General features: G+C 40.7%; 1 protein-coding gene across 3 annotated transcripts in view; it reads right to left on the reverse strand.

Annotated features, from left to right (window-relative positions):
* Positions 1-21396, reverse strand: part of NEO1 (neogenin 1) — a 389148-nt gene that overhangs the window by 107995 nt on the left and 259757 nt on the right. For all 3 annotated transcript variants that reach the window (XM_090029933.1, XM_090029932.1, XM_090029931.1), the window contains exons 6-7: positions 3315-3469; positions 2306-2426 (exon numbers count right to left, since the gene is read on the reverse strand). In XM_090029933.1, coding sequence (XP_089886059.1) covers positions 2306-2426; positions 3315-3469 — 276 coding nt within the window. The remainder of the gene's footprint in view (positions 1-2305; positions 2427-3314; positions 3470-21396) is intronic.

The raw sequence follows: 21396 nt of genomic DNA on the forward strand, positions 1-21396 counted from the left end.
CTAAAGCAGAAAGACAGGAGGAGGAGGAAGAGGAGCAAAGAATCTTTTAGGACCTGGGTAATGTACATTGTTGCCTTAAGAACTGCATTTAAACATTTGTTTTTTGAGAACTGACTTATAGGTATATGTATATGCATTAGAACGATTCAGGATGGGTAGCAGAGGTTGATTGATTTCTGGAAACTTGGGTCTCTAATACAGTTTCACACAGCCTTCGAAGCACAACAAGGCCAACGGATAGACATACCAGTCTGAGAAACTGGGGGCGTGTACCATATTGTTCCACACATTGTGGCACCAGCTAACAAGGCCCCAGAGCGGCCGGGGGGGGAAGAAGGCATGTCCCACTTTTGGGGGAACAGACCAAATTAGGAGAAGGCCCAGAAAGACCAAATTAGTACATATGCATGTGATGAGCTACATGGATTGTGTGATGAATAGAGAGAGACCAACCAGCGACGGCCATGGATCAAGAGTCATCAGGAGGGAAGGACAACACAAAAGCAGAGACTTGAGAGTAACAAAGGATCCCTCCTCCCGATCCTGCTCATCCTCCTCTCTGAGAGAGGTCCCCCTCCCTGTCCCCTGAGAAGGTCCCCGAGGCCACCATGGACAGAGGGCGCACCACCAACTCAGCTCATCCACCCACTGAGGGGTGAGGTGGGTAGGCCTTGGCTATCCCACCTCCAAGCTGCTGACATCAGACACTGAAGAGTGAAGACTGAGTCCTGGCCAGATGTACTTTGATTCTAATGACAGCCCTAGGATTTGGTAGATATATACAATTGCTTGATTGTTTGCGTTGCTTCTTTCTGATGTCACTGTGTACCTATAAATTTGCTTATTAGTGAATGGAAAGTTCATGATCAGTGCCCTCCTCTCCCCCAGAACAAGTCACCTGGGTCCTAAACCCAGAACCAATATACACATCTGGATAGGGCATGGCTCCCAACTAGGTAGCTGTATCATTCAATATTATTAAAACACTACTTCCACTTCATATATTCTAACACGCTCTCTTATCTGATTTCTATATTGGTCAGTAATAAAATCATTTGATTTTTGTCCCTGAAAAAATGAAGAGCAATATACTACTGCTGGATCTAGATTTCTAACTAGGGAAGCAGGGGAAAAACCCAGAGTTTATACTACTAAAGGATCTGAAACAAGCAGCAGACACTGTTGATCCCAAAGCATGTTGCAAATTGTGTAATATGCACAAATTTCTTCAATTAATACTGAAACACAACTCCCCATCTCAGTTTATCCTTTGCAGGCTAAACACCCAAAACACCGCTCATTCTACTGTACCTAGGGAAATTTCAAATAAGCAGCAGCAGCACTTTTATGGTCCTATTTCACCAACATCCCCCCTGTAATATTTTCCAACAAAAGAGACATTCTTTTCCACATACAACAGAAGGCATAGCATATACTTTCCTCCAGATAACCAAGGATCAGAAATTTTAAGACAAAACCTGAACTGGACAGGCAATACAAAACCCAAAGGTATGAAATGAATATTTTCTTGTCTGATGTCTTCCCTCATCTTCGTAACAGTTTTCTCCACTACCCTCTTAAAACTGATTACCAAAAGTTATGTGATCTGATGCTGGAAGAGCGATTTGTCACCCTACAATGGTATTTGTAACACTCTGGGTTTCTGCTAACATATTACCATTATCATGACAGCATTTGTTTCTTTAACATCTGAAGTACGTAATACAGGACATCACAGGCTTAAAATCATAGCAAGGATGTGAACATTATTAATGATTCCTCCGACCACAGCATGATAACAAATAATAATTTTACAGCACAAATGTCCTTTTGAAAGAATTCTTCTCCCCTTCTCCACTTTTGTCAGTTTGCAGGAGTGATGGAGATTATTTTAAAAATAAGTACTGATAGCAGAGAACTGACTCTGAACCTGATGAATTTGGCCCAAAATTCTTCACCAGTAGACTCTCCACAAATGTTCATTTTTCACTTCTGTAATCCCACTGTTCGGTTTCACCTGAGACAGACTTACTATACTTTTATCTGCAAATGCCACAGGAGACCCTCAGATACCTGACTCTATTGACCATTTGAGCAAACACTTCAGATTATAGTAGTATATTGAAAGGAGAAGGCTTTTGGTCTTGTTACTATTCCCTTAATAAATCACAAACATGCTGAAAGAATACCTAACTGAACAATTCACAAGCCTTAAAAAAAATTTTATTTAGCTGAATTGTAGAATTAATGACTCATGCAGACAAAGCCCCTTGTTTTGTCATTATGTTGCCCCAGTTTATCTTACCGTGTTCAAGTATTATTAGCTGGGCTCCAGCCTGCACATTTCCAACATCATTTTCTGCAATGCACTGATAGAATCCTTCATCTGATTTCACCAGACCCAACACCTGCAGGTTGTGCTCCTTCTGAAGCAACAAGATAAAATAAAACTTTTATTTTAAAATGAGTTTTAGGTGTAAGGACAGGGTTTTAAAACAGCATGTTTGCTAGGACTTTATTTTAATGCCTGCAAGTCTTTGAATTTCTTGCCAGATGTTACGGCCATTTTTGAAAACCATGTCCCTGTCCCAGGTGAAGTATCTTTTATTGTGAATCCTCAAACGATACTGGGCATTTAAAAAATCCAGAACAAAACCCACCGTTAATACACATGGAATTCTTTAACTGCAAAAATCATAACCGTAACCTTTGAATGTAGCGCAAAGCACTCATATGAGTATATAACAAAGGACCATTCAAGTAAAATGGTCCTGAAAAAGAACTATATACCAGGATATCAAGTATTCACACAGTCTAGTAGCCTCAGATTTACCCAATAATACAAGCATTAAGTCTTAAGCTATTTGTAACAGATCTCAGTAATGAATTTCATTGAGCTAGGTAGGTTACAATTTAAGGCCTGGTCTGCCAAATTTTGAGAGTCACTATTTCAGTAAGATCTTTGTGATTGCAATATTCTTGTCCATTTATAAATGACTATACAAAATGTAATCTGAATTCATATTGAGGTTTTTACAGGTTTGAACTTTCCAGATTACCTTTCAAGCTGAAGATGAATACTATAAAGAAACACACCCATAGTATTAGGAATAATGCCAGTGCTCTTCAATAAAATGTTTTGCAGCTGGATTATGCAACAATAAAGGATTCAAGGAACAATTTAATTCTTCTGGACCTTATCCATAATACTGTAAAAAGAAAGAAGCTAACCTTATAAAGGAATCTCTCTCACAGGCACATACATAAAAGGATTAAGCCACAGGTCCAATACCTCAAAATGAAAATGTACTTACAGCAATTTTGAAGTAGTCACTAGGGATCACCATGTCTCCATTCTTGACCCATTTCACAGTTGGAGTTGGTTTCCCAGTCACTTCACATTCAAACACAATATCCATGGATTCATGAGCGTAAATATTAGCAGGCTGCTTCAGAAATTCAGGTGGAGCTTTAAATATAAGATTAGAAAGAGAGACTTTATTACTGATACCTAGATTAACACAAACCATTGCAATTTATACTCTGGGTACAATAAAACTGAATTAATTCATTGTTAAAGAAATGCCTCCATACATGATACAACAACCAGGAGTAACAGGAGCAGGAATTCTGAAGAGACTAAAAACTAAGCACCTAACTCTCTTAGGCTCCTCTGAAAATACCAACTACAATTGCCAGTGACCACAAACAATTAAATCAAACAGAAAACACAACTGTACAGGCTACTTTCCCATTCTAGCAAGGGAAAAAAAATCTGTTACTAGTAACAAAAAGTAGAAACAGATACAAAATGTTCTAGCTACTAGGTTTTAAGTTTATGTTCAGACAATTAAATAGTCAGCTGAACGGAGAAATGATAGTCAGTTGAACAGAGGCAATCTGGGAACACATGGGAAACAAAGCTGAATCAAATATAATGGAAACAGTGTAAGAACATGACAGTCAGAAGTATATTAGAATCAAGGTAAACTTAACTAGAAGCCAACAAAAAGACTCCTATGGTTGAGCAATACATTGTGTACTCCTGTGCATCTAAAGCAGAGCACTAACTGTGAGCAAGACGCAGTGGCATAAGGCACTGGAGCTGGGAGCTCAAAGACAGGCTAGGTACAGATGTTCAGTTTCTACTGGGAGAACTGCTCTTCTCTAGGTAAAAAGCAGGAAGTGTGCCAACATTTAAGCCTTTAATTCTCAAGCAAAAGTGGCCACTCCAGGAGAAAAATAATTTCTGTCACTCAGCTGACAGGCACCTGAACTGAGCCCAAGGAGTTGTACTATCCCCTCCCAGCTTCCCTTTGCCCCCATCTCCATCCCCAACTTCTCTCCCTTCCTAGGCCATTGGGTGGACCAGGCAGGAGGCTTTGCCCTCATGCTTCTCTCTCCTCCCTGATGGGTTTGGGAGGACAAGGGAGCAGTGAAGTGCAGCCCTCATTCCCTTCCCCAAGCCAGGCATGGCCTGCATTGGAGCAATGGTGGCTGCTCCTCTCCTCTCCTGGACACACCAGAGAGGGCAGAAGAGCACTTGGACAAAGCCCCCCACCTAATTCACACACTGGTCCAGGAGGGGAAAGCAGCTCCCACTGCTCCCTGCCTCTTCCCTAAATTCAACACTACCTGGTTCAGGATAGGTGTTGGGGGGGGCGGTACCCCAGTTCTCCCTCTGGGGTTCCCCAGACCCCAGTCTAGGGCAGGTACAGGGAGTTTTTCCCTGATGCTCCTCCTTCCCCCATCCTCCCCTCAAGGGAGCACAATAAAGGTTGTATAACGGAGTCTGTGCATTCAGTTGATCAACATATTTCCACTTGTAAAATGAAAGTGCCTCCACTTATCAAAAGGCTGTCAAAAATCCATGAACAAAAAGAACCGCAGAAATATTATTCAATAAGTTTCATTTTAGATGTACAGCAAATTGAGCTTAGGATCCAGAGAACAAATTTTAATCATGTAGTCAATGTACATGAAGAAAGTATGCATCGACAGTGACAAATTATTTGTATCAAAGCCAAAATTCCATAACTGGTGACTTCCCAGAGACAGAGGGACAGGTGTACACAGATTTTTTTTACTGCTGAAACTCCACACAGAACATTACCAAATATAGATTTCATATATTTTCATAGATTTCATAGAGATTAAGGCTGGAAGGGACCTCAGAAGATCATCAAGTCCAGCCCTCCACCCGAAGGGCAGGAAGTCAGCTGGGGTCATAGGATCCCAGCAAGATAAGCATCCAATTTGCTTGTGAAGGTGTTTCTTCCTCCGATGGCAGGCTGTTCCAGACCTTGGGGGCTTGGACAGGAAAGAAATTCTTCCGTATGTCCAGCCTGAAATGGTCTTGTAGTAGTTTATGACTGTTCGAACTCGTCATCCATTGGGGCGCTCTAGTGAACAGATGTTCCCCCAGATCCTGGTGGTCACCCCTGATAAATTTGTAAGTGGCCATCAGATCGCCCCTGAGCCTGCGCTTTTCCAAGCTAAAGAGTCCCATGGCTCTCAGCCTGTCGTCGTAAGGTCTGTTTTCCTGACCTCTGATCATGCGCATGGCTCTTCTCTGCATCCTTTTTGAATTGTGGAGCCCAAAACTGGACGCAGTACTCCAGCTGCGGCCTCACCAAGGCCGAGCGCAAGGGGAGAATGACATCCCGGGATTTGCTTGAGAAGCATCTATGGATGCAAAACAGCGTTTTGGTCACTTTACTAGCCGCAGCATCGCATTGCAGGCTCATGTTCATCTTGTGGTCAATCATGACCTCCAAGTCCCTTTCTTCAATAGCACTAGCCAGAGTAGCACTGCTATAAGGATGCTGCAGGTTTTCCCTCCCAAGGTGGAGAACCTTGCATTTTTCAGTGTTAAACACCATCAGGTTCTCATCTGTCCATTTGCTGAGCCTGTCATGGTCTGCCTGGATCACCCGCCTGTCTTCTGGTGTGGATGTTTCGCCCCAAAGTTTGGTGTCATCAGTGAACTTGGTCAGCCAGCTTCCAACTCCAATGTCCACATCATTAATGAAGATGTTGAACAATATGGGTCCAAGGACAGAGCCTTGGACCCATATTTAATATATTAAATGAAATAATAACTTCAATTTCACCGAGAACAAAAATACAGGTAAGACAATTAAACCAACACCCCTTCCCCTCCCCAAGCCCCCACCCCACACGTCTGTAACAGAAATTCGGTTAGACTCTCAGTTTTGTTGGACCTACCATCTTGTATCACTGAGTAATCTGAACAAATCAATTTAGACAAGTTTATATCTATCAAATCTTTTCTTCTTTTTTTGTCAGTATGTTGCCTAGCTTAGATTGCACACATTTTCTCTGGTGTCTGTTCAGTACTACAACTATTGGGCATTAAAATGCACAAACCAAAGCCAGAGCAACACCCTCTATAAAATGCAGCCTTAGTTAACATCATATAAACAGTATGTTAAAGAACAAAATACTCTACAGCATACTTATTCCATGGTAAAGTAGAAAATTATGGGTTATTCATCCAGTTACATCCATAAGAGAATGGGTAATAAATTATTTTGTGTGGCATATAACTTAATAAATTATTCTGATGGTATCAATAAGCATTTCAGGACAGAGTAAATTAATGGCTACTGCATTACTTTAAAACATGTCAAACCCTAGAAACCTGCACAGAGATGCAGTGCTATTTTACTGACACATCAGTAGCAAGACTAGTGGGCCCTCTTAGCAAAAAATCCAAGACTTCAACGCAATAAGTTACAAAATGTTTAGGCTTTGAAACAGCTTTTCTACTAAACAAGCAAGGATCAGCGCACAAGCACTCTAAGACTCTCTAGCCTAATGGCAGAGTGACAAATAGCTTGCAGCAATATACTAGATGAATATCATCAATTATGAAGAACATTCATATTTTTTTTGTTTTTCTACGCTCATCAGCATAAGGACAATTTGCTTACTTTTCTTGGCAGGCCTGCTTGCTAATTTCCAGAAAGGGATAAATGCACCCCTTTCCCATTTAAACTTTATCAAAGAAAGTTAATATGAACAGGTCACTGAGTTTAGGCAAACATCTCACCTACTTGATTAGTCAATGGGATCTAATACCTATCAGAGAAAATTTTAAAAATGCAAGCAACTGTTACATTTTTTTCCTAAGAACAGTTACATTTTTGTTCATGGTTGTCTTTTTATGAATTTTTTTTAATGGTTACTTGGAGACAAACAGATTTCCAAACGTGAACTCTCATGTCTAAGTGCAGCAACTGCACATTACAATGTGGAAATACTTTTCTTTAAAATTACCAGTTAGAAGCATTTCTTGGTTCAATCCAATAACAATATTATTACAACTTCCTCCCCAGTTCCTAATTTTTTTAATTTAACTACCATTCGATTAAGTGTCTGACAGAAAAGACATCTATATGAAAGCATACATCTCCCTCCCATACAGAAACATAGGGTTTGAAGGGACATCCAAGGCCACTCAGGCTAGTCTCCTGTTACAGCAGACAACTATATCAGATAATTTTTTGCATATACTTATTTATCCATGTTAAAATCAGGTAGGTTTTTTACACCCACAACACCTATCAAAGTGAAGCTCCATTTGGAAGGTTTAGAAACTTCTTTTTTCCAGCCTAAATTTATTCAAGGCCAGTTTATAGGCATTTGGTATATGCGTCACTAGCTTAAACAGTTATCTCATTTTAGTGTCTGTTCTCTGTAAATACATCAGAGGGTAATCATGTCCTTTCTCAGCTTTTATTTTGCTAAGCCAACAAGCCTATGATAGGCTCGCATCTCCTTAATCCAGATGTGCCAAACTCACTTGTTTGCCCCAGGATGGATCCAGACCTACCTCTGGTGAACAGGTGAGTGGCAGTGTGTTAGCTCAGGGAGCCAGAGCGATTAACACAGGTGTTGCTTGTCCCTCCACTGCCAAAATGCACCCCCCACAGGGCTCTACACTCCAGAATTCAGTAACAGGCCTTGGCCCTGCTCACCTTGCCCTTGATTTCCCAAAACCTTCAGGCACCCTGCAGGCCACATACACAGCTCCATTGGCTGGAACCAACCTACAGGCTGTATTTTTGATACTCTGCCTTAATCATTCTAGACCTTTTATACTTTCTCCACTTCGAATTCTTCTTTCTTGAACACAGGTGACCAAAACTGTATGCAGCACTCCAAAAGAGATCTCACCAGTGCTTTCTACAGTGTCACTAATAGTAATAATTGCCTCTCAGGTTCTCTCTTAGATCACATTTGCCTTTTTCATTCATCTACCACACTCAAGACGCACAGTCACCCTATGACTGATTAATACGCCCACGCTTATTATGTTTCACCCCATTTCTATTACGTCAGTCTTCAAGATTATCCAGCAGTTGCATGATATACTAATCATAAGTTATTGATCATGCCTCCAGCCATAGGTCAATGCAAATTTAATTAGTGCATTTTGGCTAAGATCATTAAGGAAAACATGGAGATCAATCAGTACGCAGACCAGTCCTTGAAGCAATCCACTAGTAACCTCTCTTCCCTGGCAGTAGCTTCCAGATCAGCAGAACTCATAGTCATTTCCCATGTAGTCGTTTCTATACTGACTTTATCTTCTTGTATCAATCTGTATCTATTTCATTTTAACTACCAAATCAAACAGATCAGCTAGATTAGATCTACTGGAGTTGTTCAATCTAGAAAAAGCAGCTCTCTTCTCAAAAAAGATTTCATAGACATTAGGCCTGGAACGGACCTCAAAAATCATCAAGATCAGCCCCCTCCCCCAGGGGTAGGAAATTACAATTTAGTCTGACACAATTCACCTGCTGTGAACTCAAGCTTCATTTTATTCCATTTCCCACTACTACCCATCTTCATGTACTTAACTACCTTGCAGGATTTCTTTTACCATTCTTCCCCTCTTAAAATTATTTTTTTATTCTTGTTATAGACTTTGGTCCCACCTGTCTGTATCAAAAAATAAAAAGGCTACCTGTAAAGAAAGTCCTGGATGCAAAATGAAGGACAAAACCAAGGAAACTGTTAGCTAGAAGTTCCATTACAATATATATACATATGCAAGGTTACAAAAACTACTGTATCTTTGGCATTGCCTAATTTGTAAACTTTCGGTTTTTATTTCACGTTGTTTGTTTATGGAATTTGAGATTTTTCAAAGTTAAATGAAAAATATTGTATTTCCTGCGAGTCATCTCCTTTGCCTAATTGTCAGAACTAGGCACCAGCAAAGTAGGAACTGGACTGGACTGGGGTTGATTCTCTGCAGAGGTCCCAGACTTAGTAGGAAAGCACTTTAAAAGTGGCCTACGCACACGAAAAAGGCAGAAAATATCCAGGTGGACAAGAGAATACAAATTTAAAATGACTCCCCAACATGTCTGAGAGTCATGTTTGAGACAAAAAAAACCATGGTATAAAAAATACGGCAGTTACCCTGCCATTTCTACCTACAAGATGGAAGATACATCCTAGAGCTTAAAATGGTAACAATTCTTTGTGTAAAATGACTTGCTGTCTTTAGTAGCTAACACCCCCTTAAATTCATGCAGGGCACACAAGCAGGAGGGAACCTGCACCAAATCTTGGACATGATCAGCACCTAAATGTAAACGCAAGCTGGATATGCCATTACCTACTCCATACACTTTTGATTGAAGGAGCTAAAAATTTGGAACGTTTCCTTGTTTCAAACAGAGGGTGCTTTTCTTGGCTGTGGGATAAAAGCCAAATTGTTTACAAATGTCTAATATGGAAAATGTTCATTTCATTGTCACTTACTTTCCTGTTAATGAATTAAAAAATAATGCCTTTAAAATGCACTCTTTTACAGTTTAACTACTTCAGTTTAGCATTCACACCGATTAAACACAACATAAGTGCAGATGTTTGTGGCAGAGAAGTTAAATTGATAACCAGAGAGCAAATGAGCCAATTACCATATAAAATAAGATTTGTAAAGGAAGATTATGTGTTCCGTTACCAGATAGACAATTAAACTTCAAAGCAGCCTTGGCAGCTCGGCTTACCCTCCCAATTCCTCTTAATGTCATTATCACGTAAAGAACAATTTTAATTGCTAAATACTTATACAGAATTTCAAATGTAGACTACTGTATTTGCAACATCTCTGTACCAGAGGCTCCATTTAATTCCTTCATGATTTTGCAAACGATAAGAAACACATTTCTTAATGTTTAAATACTGATGTGTTGTGATCTCCAAAGAAAGAAATGGTTACTTACCTTACAACACTGTGGTTCTTCAAGATAGTATTCTCCACATGGATCCTATTTCTAGTCCACACATGCCTTATGCATGAGAAACTGGATTATTTTGGTCAACGCAGGCAGCATTAATGCCTGCCTCCCGGATGACCTCATGCCCCTCTCCCATCTGAGGGAATAAAAGGGACAAAATGGGCCTAGCAGTCCCTTGATTCCCTTGCTAACAAGATGTTCATGAGCTATGAGACCCCACAGAAGTAAGGCAGGAGGTTGGGCTGGGTGTTCCATAATGATAATACATCCCGAAGCACCACATTTATTGCGCGGCAAAGCAATCATTTTTTTTCCACCAAATAATTGTTGTCATAGTTTCCATTTGCCTCTAGGCTCAGAGGTGGGTGGCAGCAAGAATTACCTTATAAGCAAGATTTACCAAAGAAAGATATCCGGAAGCCTCAGGTAAAAAACGGCATGGGGAGAACATACAGTTTGATCACTGTATCTAGTGACTCTGCAAACTTCTGAAATGGTGATACCTTAACAAAATATCAGTGTCCACTTGAGCCCAGGTGAAGTAGCCTAATATGCATCTTAAACCATTAGACAGTATTTGAGATGATCTGGCCTCACCCTTAAATATCAGTGAAGGTCATAAAAAAATTTGGGGGGGGGGAAGGGGGGTTCTTGGAATGCCTTATGATATGAAAACAACATAATAATATTCTCATTATATCAGGGAGGGAATAGTTCCTCTTTAAATTAAAGGGGCTCAGGAGGGAAAATGGGATGTGAATAAACTAGGGATATAAATATTGTTAAAAAAATTATCCGCTTAATGTCCTCTAATTATATCGGTTACATGGTTAGCCAATAACATCCCAGGTGTGGGATGCGGCGATCCGACCTGGCACCCGCTTCATCCCGCTGCAGAGGAGGGGCTGCAGCCACCTGCTTGGAGCAATATGGGGAGCTAGGGGCCGTGCACAGACCGCTCAGACACAGATGCTGCTGGGAGCCACTCCCTGGGGCCTTTGGCAGAGGGGAGGAAGTGGTGGCAAACCCTGCCAGACAATACAGCCCATGCAAAACTGTGGGTGGCAGCAGCAGGTAAAGAGCTTTCCCAGCCCGCTGCAGCCGCTGGTGCACTGGGAGGGAGGGAGCAGACTAGCTATAGGTACTACTCTCCGCCTCCTGCCTGTCCTGCTACCTTCCTGTTTCTGAGGCACCGGGCCACTTCCTTTCCCCACTGGACTGCACCCTGTGCTAAACATTACCAGTAACAATATACTTACTGTTTAAGCATTTAAATGTTTAACCTTTCACATCCCTAGAATAAACTGACAAGTTCTGGGACTACCTGGGGCAGAAACCTGGGATTAGTTTTCCCCTAAACTCCCCTCGTCTTCATGCAACACCAGCCAAGATGGCTTGAATTTCTTCATCCTCAGGGTCAAGATAAGCTGAACTCTCTAATGGAGCCACAGAGGCAAATAGACTCATGATCAAAACCTTAAGTCCTAATTTCTCTTGGCTGCTCCTGGGGGGCAGTATGGGGGAACCCACCTTTCCAATGCTGCTGCCGCTGCTCCCAGCTGAGCCCAGCCCAGCTGGAATGGGCAGGAGCAGCTCTGAAACGTCCCCCTCTCTGGGGACAGCGAGTAAAGCAGCTGGGACTGGAAGAAGAGGGGAGAGAACAGGAGGGAAGGGAATATGCTTGAGCAAAGAAAGGGGAGGTGAGGATGCTCACCTATTTTGCGAACTTTAAAAAGTTCCCAGAGGCTCTGGTCCACATCAGTAGGTTGGCGCAGAGAAGGAGGCTGGAAGCAGGAGTGGCCACTCCCGCACCCACCTTAGCCAAATCCTGGATCCACCCTGCCCTGGCTACAATACTAACCGTCCCCACCCGGCAGATGGAGAGTCACTGGCCTACTCTTGGGCTCTTAAGTAATGCCTTTGTATGAAACTGCAGGTGGTTGACAAAGTCCACTGAAGTGCAGAATCTCTCTTTTACCATCGGTGACATCAAATCAAACATGGCTTTTAGGAGCAAAATGCTTAGAGTTGGAGCAAAGGTGGCTTTTTCTTTTTCTTTTGAAGTCCAGAATGGCAAAAAGCTTTCAGATTATAGATTGACAGCAGGTTGTCCATTAGTGTGATTCCCCTCAGATGAGCCAATCATTTACACGTAGATTTTGATGTCTTGTCATCTCATGAAAGTTAACCACAATGGCCAGCCACATAATGGAAACTCTCAGTGCTACGGAAAAAACAAAAGGATGAGACCCTCTATTGACAATATTGTGGTATTTTTTTTGCACCAGATGAAAAGAAATAAGCATCCTGAAGACTGCAATGCCTTCTTAAGAAGCATAATTAAGCCAGAGTCCTTAACTTAAAATGAGGACAAACTCACTGAGGCACCAAAGGTCTAAACTAGGTCCCTTTCTTCTTTGGAATTAGGAAGTAATGGAAGTAGAAATGCTTGCCCCAAATTTTAAGCTTGCCTCTCCTTCACTGTTTCAAGTTGCCTTTTGTTTTGATAGTGTTTCTCCTCCCAAAATCTTCTCACAGGGCAGCAGATGAAAGGACCTGAACCTGGAGAGCTCTTGCTGACCAACTGTACAGGGCATGTACTCTTGATAATGTCACCCCAGGAAAGATCAAAACACTTGTTGAAAAAAGCGGGGGGAAAATTTCAGCTTGGGAGCAAAATGCATTCCCCAGCCAGTTTAAAAGCAGCTCTGAAAGTTAACTACATTAAAAAAAATTCTCTCTGTTCATTATTTTCTATTTGCTTCAGAAGTCATTTAGTAACAATATTATTCAAACTGGGGATATTGTGCACAGATCAAGAATCAAGGACTTGCACATGTCAAAAACGTTGCATTTGGGGGCTCTCAGTTCAGACAAGAATTTGCCTTATAGCTAGACTGGTTAAGGAAGTTTGGCCACTCCTAAGAATGACCCTCCATGGGTTCTCCCAAGTCTTTGACAATGGTGTTAAACCTGTTTCTGAAACGAGGGCAAGACATGTGCAGATGAGGAGGTCACAGAGAATCACCTGCCTTAAAATATTTCTTCTCTCAGTGGTTCTTATTTCCTCTGTGGATTTAGACGCATAGAGCATAGGGGTGCTGCTGAAAGTGCTGTGGTCCATCTTGCTTTCTCTTTGGAGCAAGGATGTGCAGGCCCAGATTCTTGAAAAGGTCACAGCCTTTGAAAAGAAAATCCTCTGAAACCATTTGAGACGCCTAGTAGCCCTGATAACGGGAGCCAAGAAACCTTTGACATTGCTGCCAATGTAGCCACACTGCATGAGATGTCAGATTCATCCAAAGCAGCCTGTAGGGAGGTCCAGACAGTCAACTGAAGCCTGAACTACCATAAACAACTTTCATTCTGGAATGAGAATAATGGTTCTCCAAAGAAACAATCTCCAAGATTCCTCTGTAATTCTCCAAATGATACCATACATGGAAAGGGAAGCAAGCAGGAGATGACGCCATACTATTGAAAGAGGGGCAAGATGTAAAGAAATACACCCCCCTCTAATGTGGAAGGCGCTGTGTGTCCCTTAAATCTAGTAAGACAATGGAGAAGGCAGTCATGTCACACTTCTGCATACAGTACTGGGGTGATAACAATGGTATCAAGAAAACTTGGTACTTGCAGGGCATGTCCACGCATGGCTGTACGGCTCCTTTGTTACTGCACCGTTATATACTACTTCCTTTTGGAAGTACTAAAAGATGGCGCAGTAACAGCCCATACCATGCTGTGCCAGCTATGCATGGTTATTTTTGGCCACTACATTGTCATAGCAATGTGTTATACCAATGGAGCGCATTACTATGGCAATGTCATGGCAGTGCCACTGTTTTTGCCAATGGATGCTACAGCGCTGCAGTGCATCACCATGGCGCCACAGCATCTTGTGTAGATGTGCCCGCAGTGTAACAACACCTAGGAGTTGTCACCGGAGGAGATGTGCTTCATAAAATTACCAGGCTCATTAACAGTGGAGCCTGAGATGAATCTAGTACGTGGGTGACAATTATGTCTAGTTTTTGTAGGTACCAGAGGAGGTGATCTACATCCTGGCTCTGGAGGAGGACTTAGAAGCTCTACCAGCAACAGAAGCTGAAATCGCTTTTGTTAAAGTGAGAATCTCAGAGTTCGAAATTTAGCCACAACTCATAGGAGCACTAAGGGATGAAACCTGTATAAGCCTGTAAGAGTCTCTTTCTTCTAGATCTGGGGAGTCTCACTGAATAACTACAGGAGAATTACTTTAAAGAGAACTTCTCTTGCTTTGAGTTCTTTCTTTCTCAAATAAATGAAAAATTAAACTCCTATTGGGGATATGTCCTTCAGGGTAAAAAGGACACCTGAAGCATGTGTTGTTCAGTGACTTAACTGCATCACAAACACGGAACATTTTGAACCCCTGCGACTTTGCTTCAGCCAGAGAGCTTGGATCCCACTTATGCCTAATGGATCAGTTTTTCTCTTTTTTAAATAACAACCACCCCCAACTATATTATCTAGACTAATACACAAATCTCAACATACACAAGGAATTTAAGGTGTGTACAGTGCAGCAAAGAAACAGTCACTGCCAACAATTCCATTGCCTATCCATGAGCAACTTGAAGGAACTAGACAATATTGAACCCATTGTAAATTGTGCCCTTAGACAGGGAAGGAATGCAAGGATATCCATGGCTTCAGATACTACTGACCAAAGAATCTGATTTTGGGCACACGGGCTGAATGCACTACAGTAGGGGTGTCAAACATACAGCCCAGAGGGAGGAACTTGTTTTAAAAGAATTTTAAAAGATCCCAAAATCTGTTTCTGAAGAGAGGCTAAAGGCTCCCAAGCTCTGAGTAAGGCTATCATGAAAAACATATTAAACACATAGCTGGAAAATTTGCATAGCAAACAAAAGCTGACAAAATTGAATCTATTTAGAAAAATGTCCACAGAACAGACAACTGTCAAATGCATAAAAAAGTCAGTATACCAAGAAAGAAAAAGGTTATAAAAATGTAAACTAGTACCTGCACAGCATGTTTTAATGCACAAAAGTCCCAATTCCAATGTATGAACTGAAACTGTATTAAGAAGATGAAGGTTTGTGGTAGTGACATAATGTACCTTATTCTTATCACACAGATAATGACTGTGCGCTGACTTTAAAAAGTAAAAGATCAATGCTTTCAGATTTTGGAACATTAAATTCACGTATGCATAGATAAGTGATTCTCAAGCTTGGTAATGTTTACTATGTTAATAGTTAAGCAGGAGTTTTCTACATATGTTTAATAAAAGGAGGCATATGGGGACAGCCAAGCTTTGTTTCCTGTAAATGGTATTTTTCTGAAGGACAATGTCAATCAGTCATGACACAGGATTCTGCTCCTATCGCAGTTGAAGTGGCCAACGATATAAGAAGAATTTTGAGCACTGAAACAGACTGTCTGGAGGCTAATAGCCTCTCCCACACAAATGCTGCAGCATTTAAAATGAAGAAAAATACTTCCATGGTGAGAAGAGAGAAACTGTTGGAATGAAATTAGAAAAAACAGAGACATCTCACACATACTAATAATGCCTAACTTTTGTCCAGAAACTGCAACATATAAAACATTAGTCAGAGGCAACCAACAAAAATACCAGCATGGAAACAAGTGAATGGCATTCATTATACAATGAACAATAAATCGGATTATAGTGGGAGTTGGACTTTTTTTTTTTTAATCCTGGAAATGGTTATCTAACCTCTTGAGAGAACAAGGCCTATTTCTAATTACATGGGCTCATACCTCAAGAATAGATCTTAGAAACATCACCCTGCACACCTATGATCTAGCATTCAATAAAAGTGTGTCTGAAGGACCATATGGTAGCTCTGCAGGTCTACTCTAGAGAGGCATTGCATTGCTTCTCTAGGACAGTTATTTCGAGTTTTATCTGTTTGGGAGAAAGGGATTTAAGGCACACCTACCACTGCCAATAAAATAACTGAGAACACACAGGAGCAAAGCCAGGCAAATTAACTGATGTTTCGGTTCAGTGGATTAACCAAAAAAAACCCCCAAAACTTTAAAAATGGTTTTGGGCCAATTCAAAACATTGTTCTTCATTTTTTGTGATAAACCAATATTGTTTTGTATCAGAAACGTGAGGAGAGAGAGTAAGAGGCAGCGGCAGTGGTACTCTTGTATCATAGCTGTACACTCTTGTAGCTACAGCGTATACATATCGGTTAGGGGCCCCCGTTGGAATGCTAGAGACTCTGTCTTGTCACCTTTCTGCCTGATTCAATGCAGGAACTTGAACTTAGGTCTCCTACCTCTCAGAAAAATATGCTAACAACTGAACTACAGGACATTCTGTAGAGGATTTCTCTGCTGAAACCCTTTCCCCCTTGATATAAAATATTAAATATTCAGTATGCCACAGAAAACAACTCTATACTCTGTTTCTTAGGACATATGGATATATCACCTCTAGTAAACAGAAGAATCTGAAGGATCTCTTTAAAAGGCTACTAGATGCTAGGGAGGGAACTGCCCAAAATAAACAGATGTTACTAAATGCAATTTTAGTGCAATATCCAGATTTTAATCTTCTCAGCAGCTGATTTGTAAATGTGACCCTGAACAACTGGTTAAATGAATGAAATGAACCAAGAAAATCAAAGTTATGCAACAGGGTTTCTAGACAAAAAATGAATTCTCTCAATTTTGAACATAAAATTTAGCATACCGGAATTATGAAACTGTTAAACTGCTACATTTTTCTCTTACTATAAATAAGACATTTATGCCAATGCAAATTCAGTATGCAAATTCAGTATGCAAATAGGCCCTTATTGAACAATATGAGCCCTGCTAAAATTAAATACAGTTTTAAGTAATGGTTATGAATATATGAAGACACAGGGCTAAGCATGCATGGTCTAAACTTCATTAAAAGTTAACAGAAAGATTTGGATGACTGGCAGCTAAAAGTTGGCTTGGTATGTATGCAGTTACCTGTTTCCAGGTATAAACAAATATCAAAGCAGAAAAAGACCTGAGTCTGAGAATCCTAACTTTAGAGGAAGGACAGAAGGGATTTGTAAATGCATTAATCTTCAGCTTTAGGCTGATAAGGACCATTCCATACTGTTGTGACATTACTGGTCAATTATCCTTCAAGAATTGTAACCATGTTTAAGAGAGGAAATAGATCAGATTGCAGCAATTACCGTGGCACTGAACCCATGTCCATAGCTGGGAAGATCCTTGACCACATTCTCTTCAATAGACTCATTTCCCCCGCTGAAGAGGTTTTACCTGAGTTCCAATGTGCTTTCAGGTCATTCAGAGGTATAACAGACATAACTTTTGTTGCTAGACAGCTGCAAGAGAAGTTCTGTGAACAACACAGACCTTTACCCAGCTTTCACTGACCTAAGACCTTGATTCAATCAATAGAGATGTCCTACCGAAGAGCCTGATGAGATCTGACTGCCTGCAAAATTTTGTTACCATCCTCAGATTTTTTTCATGACAACATGACAGCAGTCATCCTAAGCAATGGCTCAGAAATGGACCCCTTCATCATTAGAACTGTAGTCAAGCAAGGATGCACAAATACACCAACACATTTTCCCATCTGTATCACAGCTAGTCTGCATCTCATTGGTGACAGACTTTCATCTGTGGTCAGCATCTAGTGTGGATGGGAATCTCTTTATTATCAGCCAATTATGTTCCAAATCCAAGATAACCAGCACTTCCCCATTACTGATATTCAGTACCCTGACAATTGTGTTGTGTGTGCCCACTCAGTTGAAAAGCCCCAGGTCACTCAACTGCTTCTGTGAAGTACACAAAATGCTTAGACACAATCTCAACTCAAAAGCAAAATACTTTATCCCAAACCACCCAGCTGCTTATTAACCACATATTACAATTGGAGGGCAGCCCTGGGAAAATGTTGAGCATTTCCCCTGCATAGGTAGTTACATTTCCCAAAACAACAACAGAGATTATAATATTCAATGCTGAATAAAATCTGCCAGTGTTGTCCTTGGATGTCTTCAAAATTGTGTCTCTGATGATCAGGACCCAAACCAAACTTCTCATCTACCAGGCTGTTGTCATCCCTACCCTGCTGTATGTGAAATCTGGACAACATATTGGATACACCTAAAATGCTACCATCATAATATCCTCCACATCAACTGGAAGAAGAGAGGAGCAAATGCCAGCACTGTGGCTCAAGTGAACACCACCAGCATTGAATCCATCTTTATACAGCACCAGCTCCATTGGACAGGACATGTCATAAGGATGCCAGACAACCAGGTCCTAAAACAGGTCCTATATTCCCAACTCACCAATGGTCGCCACTAGAGGCGAGTAAAAAGAGATCCTAGGACAACCTGAAGGCCAGTACAAAGAAATGCAATATTAACATCAATACCTGGTAGATTTGAGCACTGAATTGTCCCCAGTATTGCCACGATTTTGGGGGAAACTCCCAAATCTGGCCAAGCTGCACACAAAAGCATCCACATTGCTATATACTCTGCCCTTTGATAACTTAATTAATATCTGAGCACCTTACTTTCCATATATTTAAAATGCAACTATTCTCTTTCCCTTCCTATTTGCAATCCATTTTGTGCTCAATCAGTAGAAAGCCTTATATAAACACTATGTGGTATAAAAGGGTTAAAATGCGCAATATGAATAAAACAGCATTTTATCTAACTCAAAGGTGACTTGTGAAAGACTTACAAAATAATCGTCTCTGGCATTCTGCCTAAATAAAGACATCCTGAAAGACACTAATTTATTAATAATTTAATATTTTAAATAGCCATTATGTCAAGTGTGATCATCGTGGATTTCACTAAAGGACCTTTGGAGCATTTTAAAACATGCGCATTTGAGATTGCATATCTGAAAGGGGCAGTCTGATCTTTAACAATATTTTCCTTTATTCATAATGTTGATTAGGCAATTATGCTAAATAGGCATAAACAACAACAACACACACTATTATCAGTAAATCTGTTTTATATTTTGAGACTGGTTAGAAAGAGACATAATTAAAATGGTACAACCCCCTAGGATGGAGGCAATTATAGTGGAAAAAAAGCTTCTTATTTCAGTATAATCATAACTCTGTAAATCTGAGTGGTGATTTAACTTCTCCCACATAAAGATTATACTGAATCAACAGGTAAAATTGGTACCAAAAAAAAGGTTTAAAATCTTTTCACCACTCAGTTATTCTGCTTTCAGTCTCTTGGGATGTTGGTATAACTAGTTATCCAGACACAGTTAAAAGAGCAAGTGTGAACATAGGAGAAAAACTGGTATTTCTTTATAATCCCAAATAATTCAAAAACTGTATAAAGCAAGTCCTTTTTTCCCTTTTGTTACTCATCTTTGGTTTTCACAAAATATGTACCATTCTAAACATTCTTTTATTAGATAAGACAGGAATTGCAATGTTGCTTATAGCAGTGATGCTTATCCTTATATTAAAGCATTACATACCTTTAAAAGTGACACACTTTATGCTATTATTCCTATCCAAAGTCACCTAAATCAGTATCCTATAGTTCACCTATACGTTTAGCTAGCCTGCTTTATTCTTGAGCAAAGTTGCATCCATAATCCACTGCACTTACCCTCAGCTAGACTGAAGATTGCAATATGCTTCTGATTTTAGTGAAAGGCAAAGATTTCTCAGGGTGATATCTTTTATTGGACCAGCTATGCAGTTGGGATAAAGTTAGACAATCTTTTTAAATGTAAGACATGCTTCCTCAGGTCTCTATTTCTAGGAAGCTAGGCTACAGCATCAGTCTTATACCATCTGATTTTAGCATCATACTGAAGATAGGACTCTACCCACTTTCCAAACACAGGCTTCGAATTAAAAAACATATGGTCATAAGTAAAATTATTTGTTTGCTAGGTTAGGGATACTGTGGCTGAAACAATGCCAAGATGTTGGTCAAAACCAATTAAATCACTTTAGGAAAGCTGGAGAACCTCACTCTGTAAACAGACTTCACAGGATGTCTCATTTGGGCCACATTAAAATTTTTTCAGGCAGCACAAATGATGAGCAAATAAATGTCCTTACCCTTTGCTGTATCACCTGAAAGGATAATCAGTGGTGCAACAAAAAGTGGTAATGGACTCTGCTGCTTTATTGCGGCAGTTATCTATTACCTCTGCCTCGGGTCTGGCTGAGCAGGGAAAAGTGTCCAACCCTCAGCCAAGCTTGCAGAGGGATTTCCCCCCTGGCATCTGCAAATGCAGAGGGACTCCTGCTCAAGACCCTCCACTCTTCCTACCTCCATGGTTGCAGATGCACCAGGGAAATCCCTTGCAGAGGAATTTCCTTTCACCTGCCTGCAGATTCAAAGTAGGGGATTCCTGTAAAGCAGGGGAAGGGATCTCCTGCAGGGGATTCTCCCACTCCCCAACATGGGTACAGTGCATCTGCAAGACGGGGATTTCTCTTGCTTGAAGATGTGCCTTAAGTCAGGATGCAGCAACCAGGGATGTTTTTCGAGGTCCCTGGAGTGCCATCAGCTGTGGTGTAACATGTGCTGACACACTTTCCCAATCACACTTCACTGAAGATGTCTTTGGCTACATGAAGTTCTCACCATTTTCAATACTGACCCTTGAAAGTATTTAATATATACAGGGTTAGAAGTCAAATCCAGGAAAAACAAATTAACTTTGTCTTTCCAGAGCTGGGAGGAATTCTTCAGCTGTACTGTGGTCAAAATAAAGCCTTATGTCAAGGAAGGTAGGTGGTAAGGACTGCAAAGAGACCTTTTTTGTATGTCCAGTTTGTTAAAGCAACCTATTTATACAGACACACATCAGTTGTAAAGTCCAGCTCTTTGGCCCACTATCCTCATCTTAGGTAAGAATGAACGGTGTAAGGTACCCCTAAGACCAATATTCAGGATAGCCAAAAGGTGTGAGAGAAAAAACAGAGAAATCCAGCCAAATCAGGTTGCACAACTTTGTTGGCAAAAATGCTTATTTCTTCTTTTTTTACGCTATTTCCTAATTCTTAAACTATATCCTATTTCCTAAGGATCTGGTC

This window comes from Crocodylus siamensis, chromosome 15 (genome assembly GCF_052110815.1).
Source record: "Crocodylus siamensis isolate JL-2025a chromosome 15, ASM5211081v1, whole genome shotgun sequence".
Taxonomy (NCBI): Eukaryota; Metazoa; Chordata; order Crocodylia; family Crocodylidae; genus Crocodylus; species Crocodylus siamensis.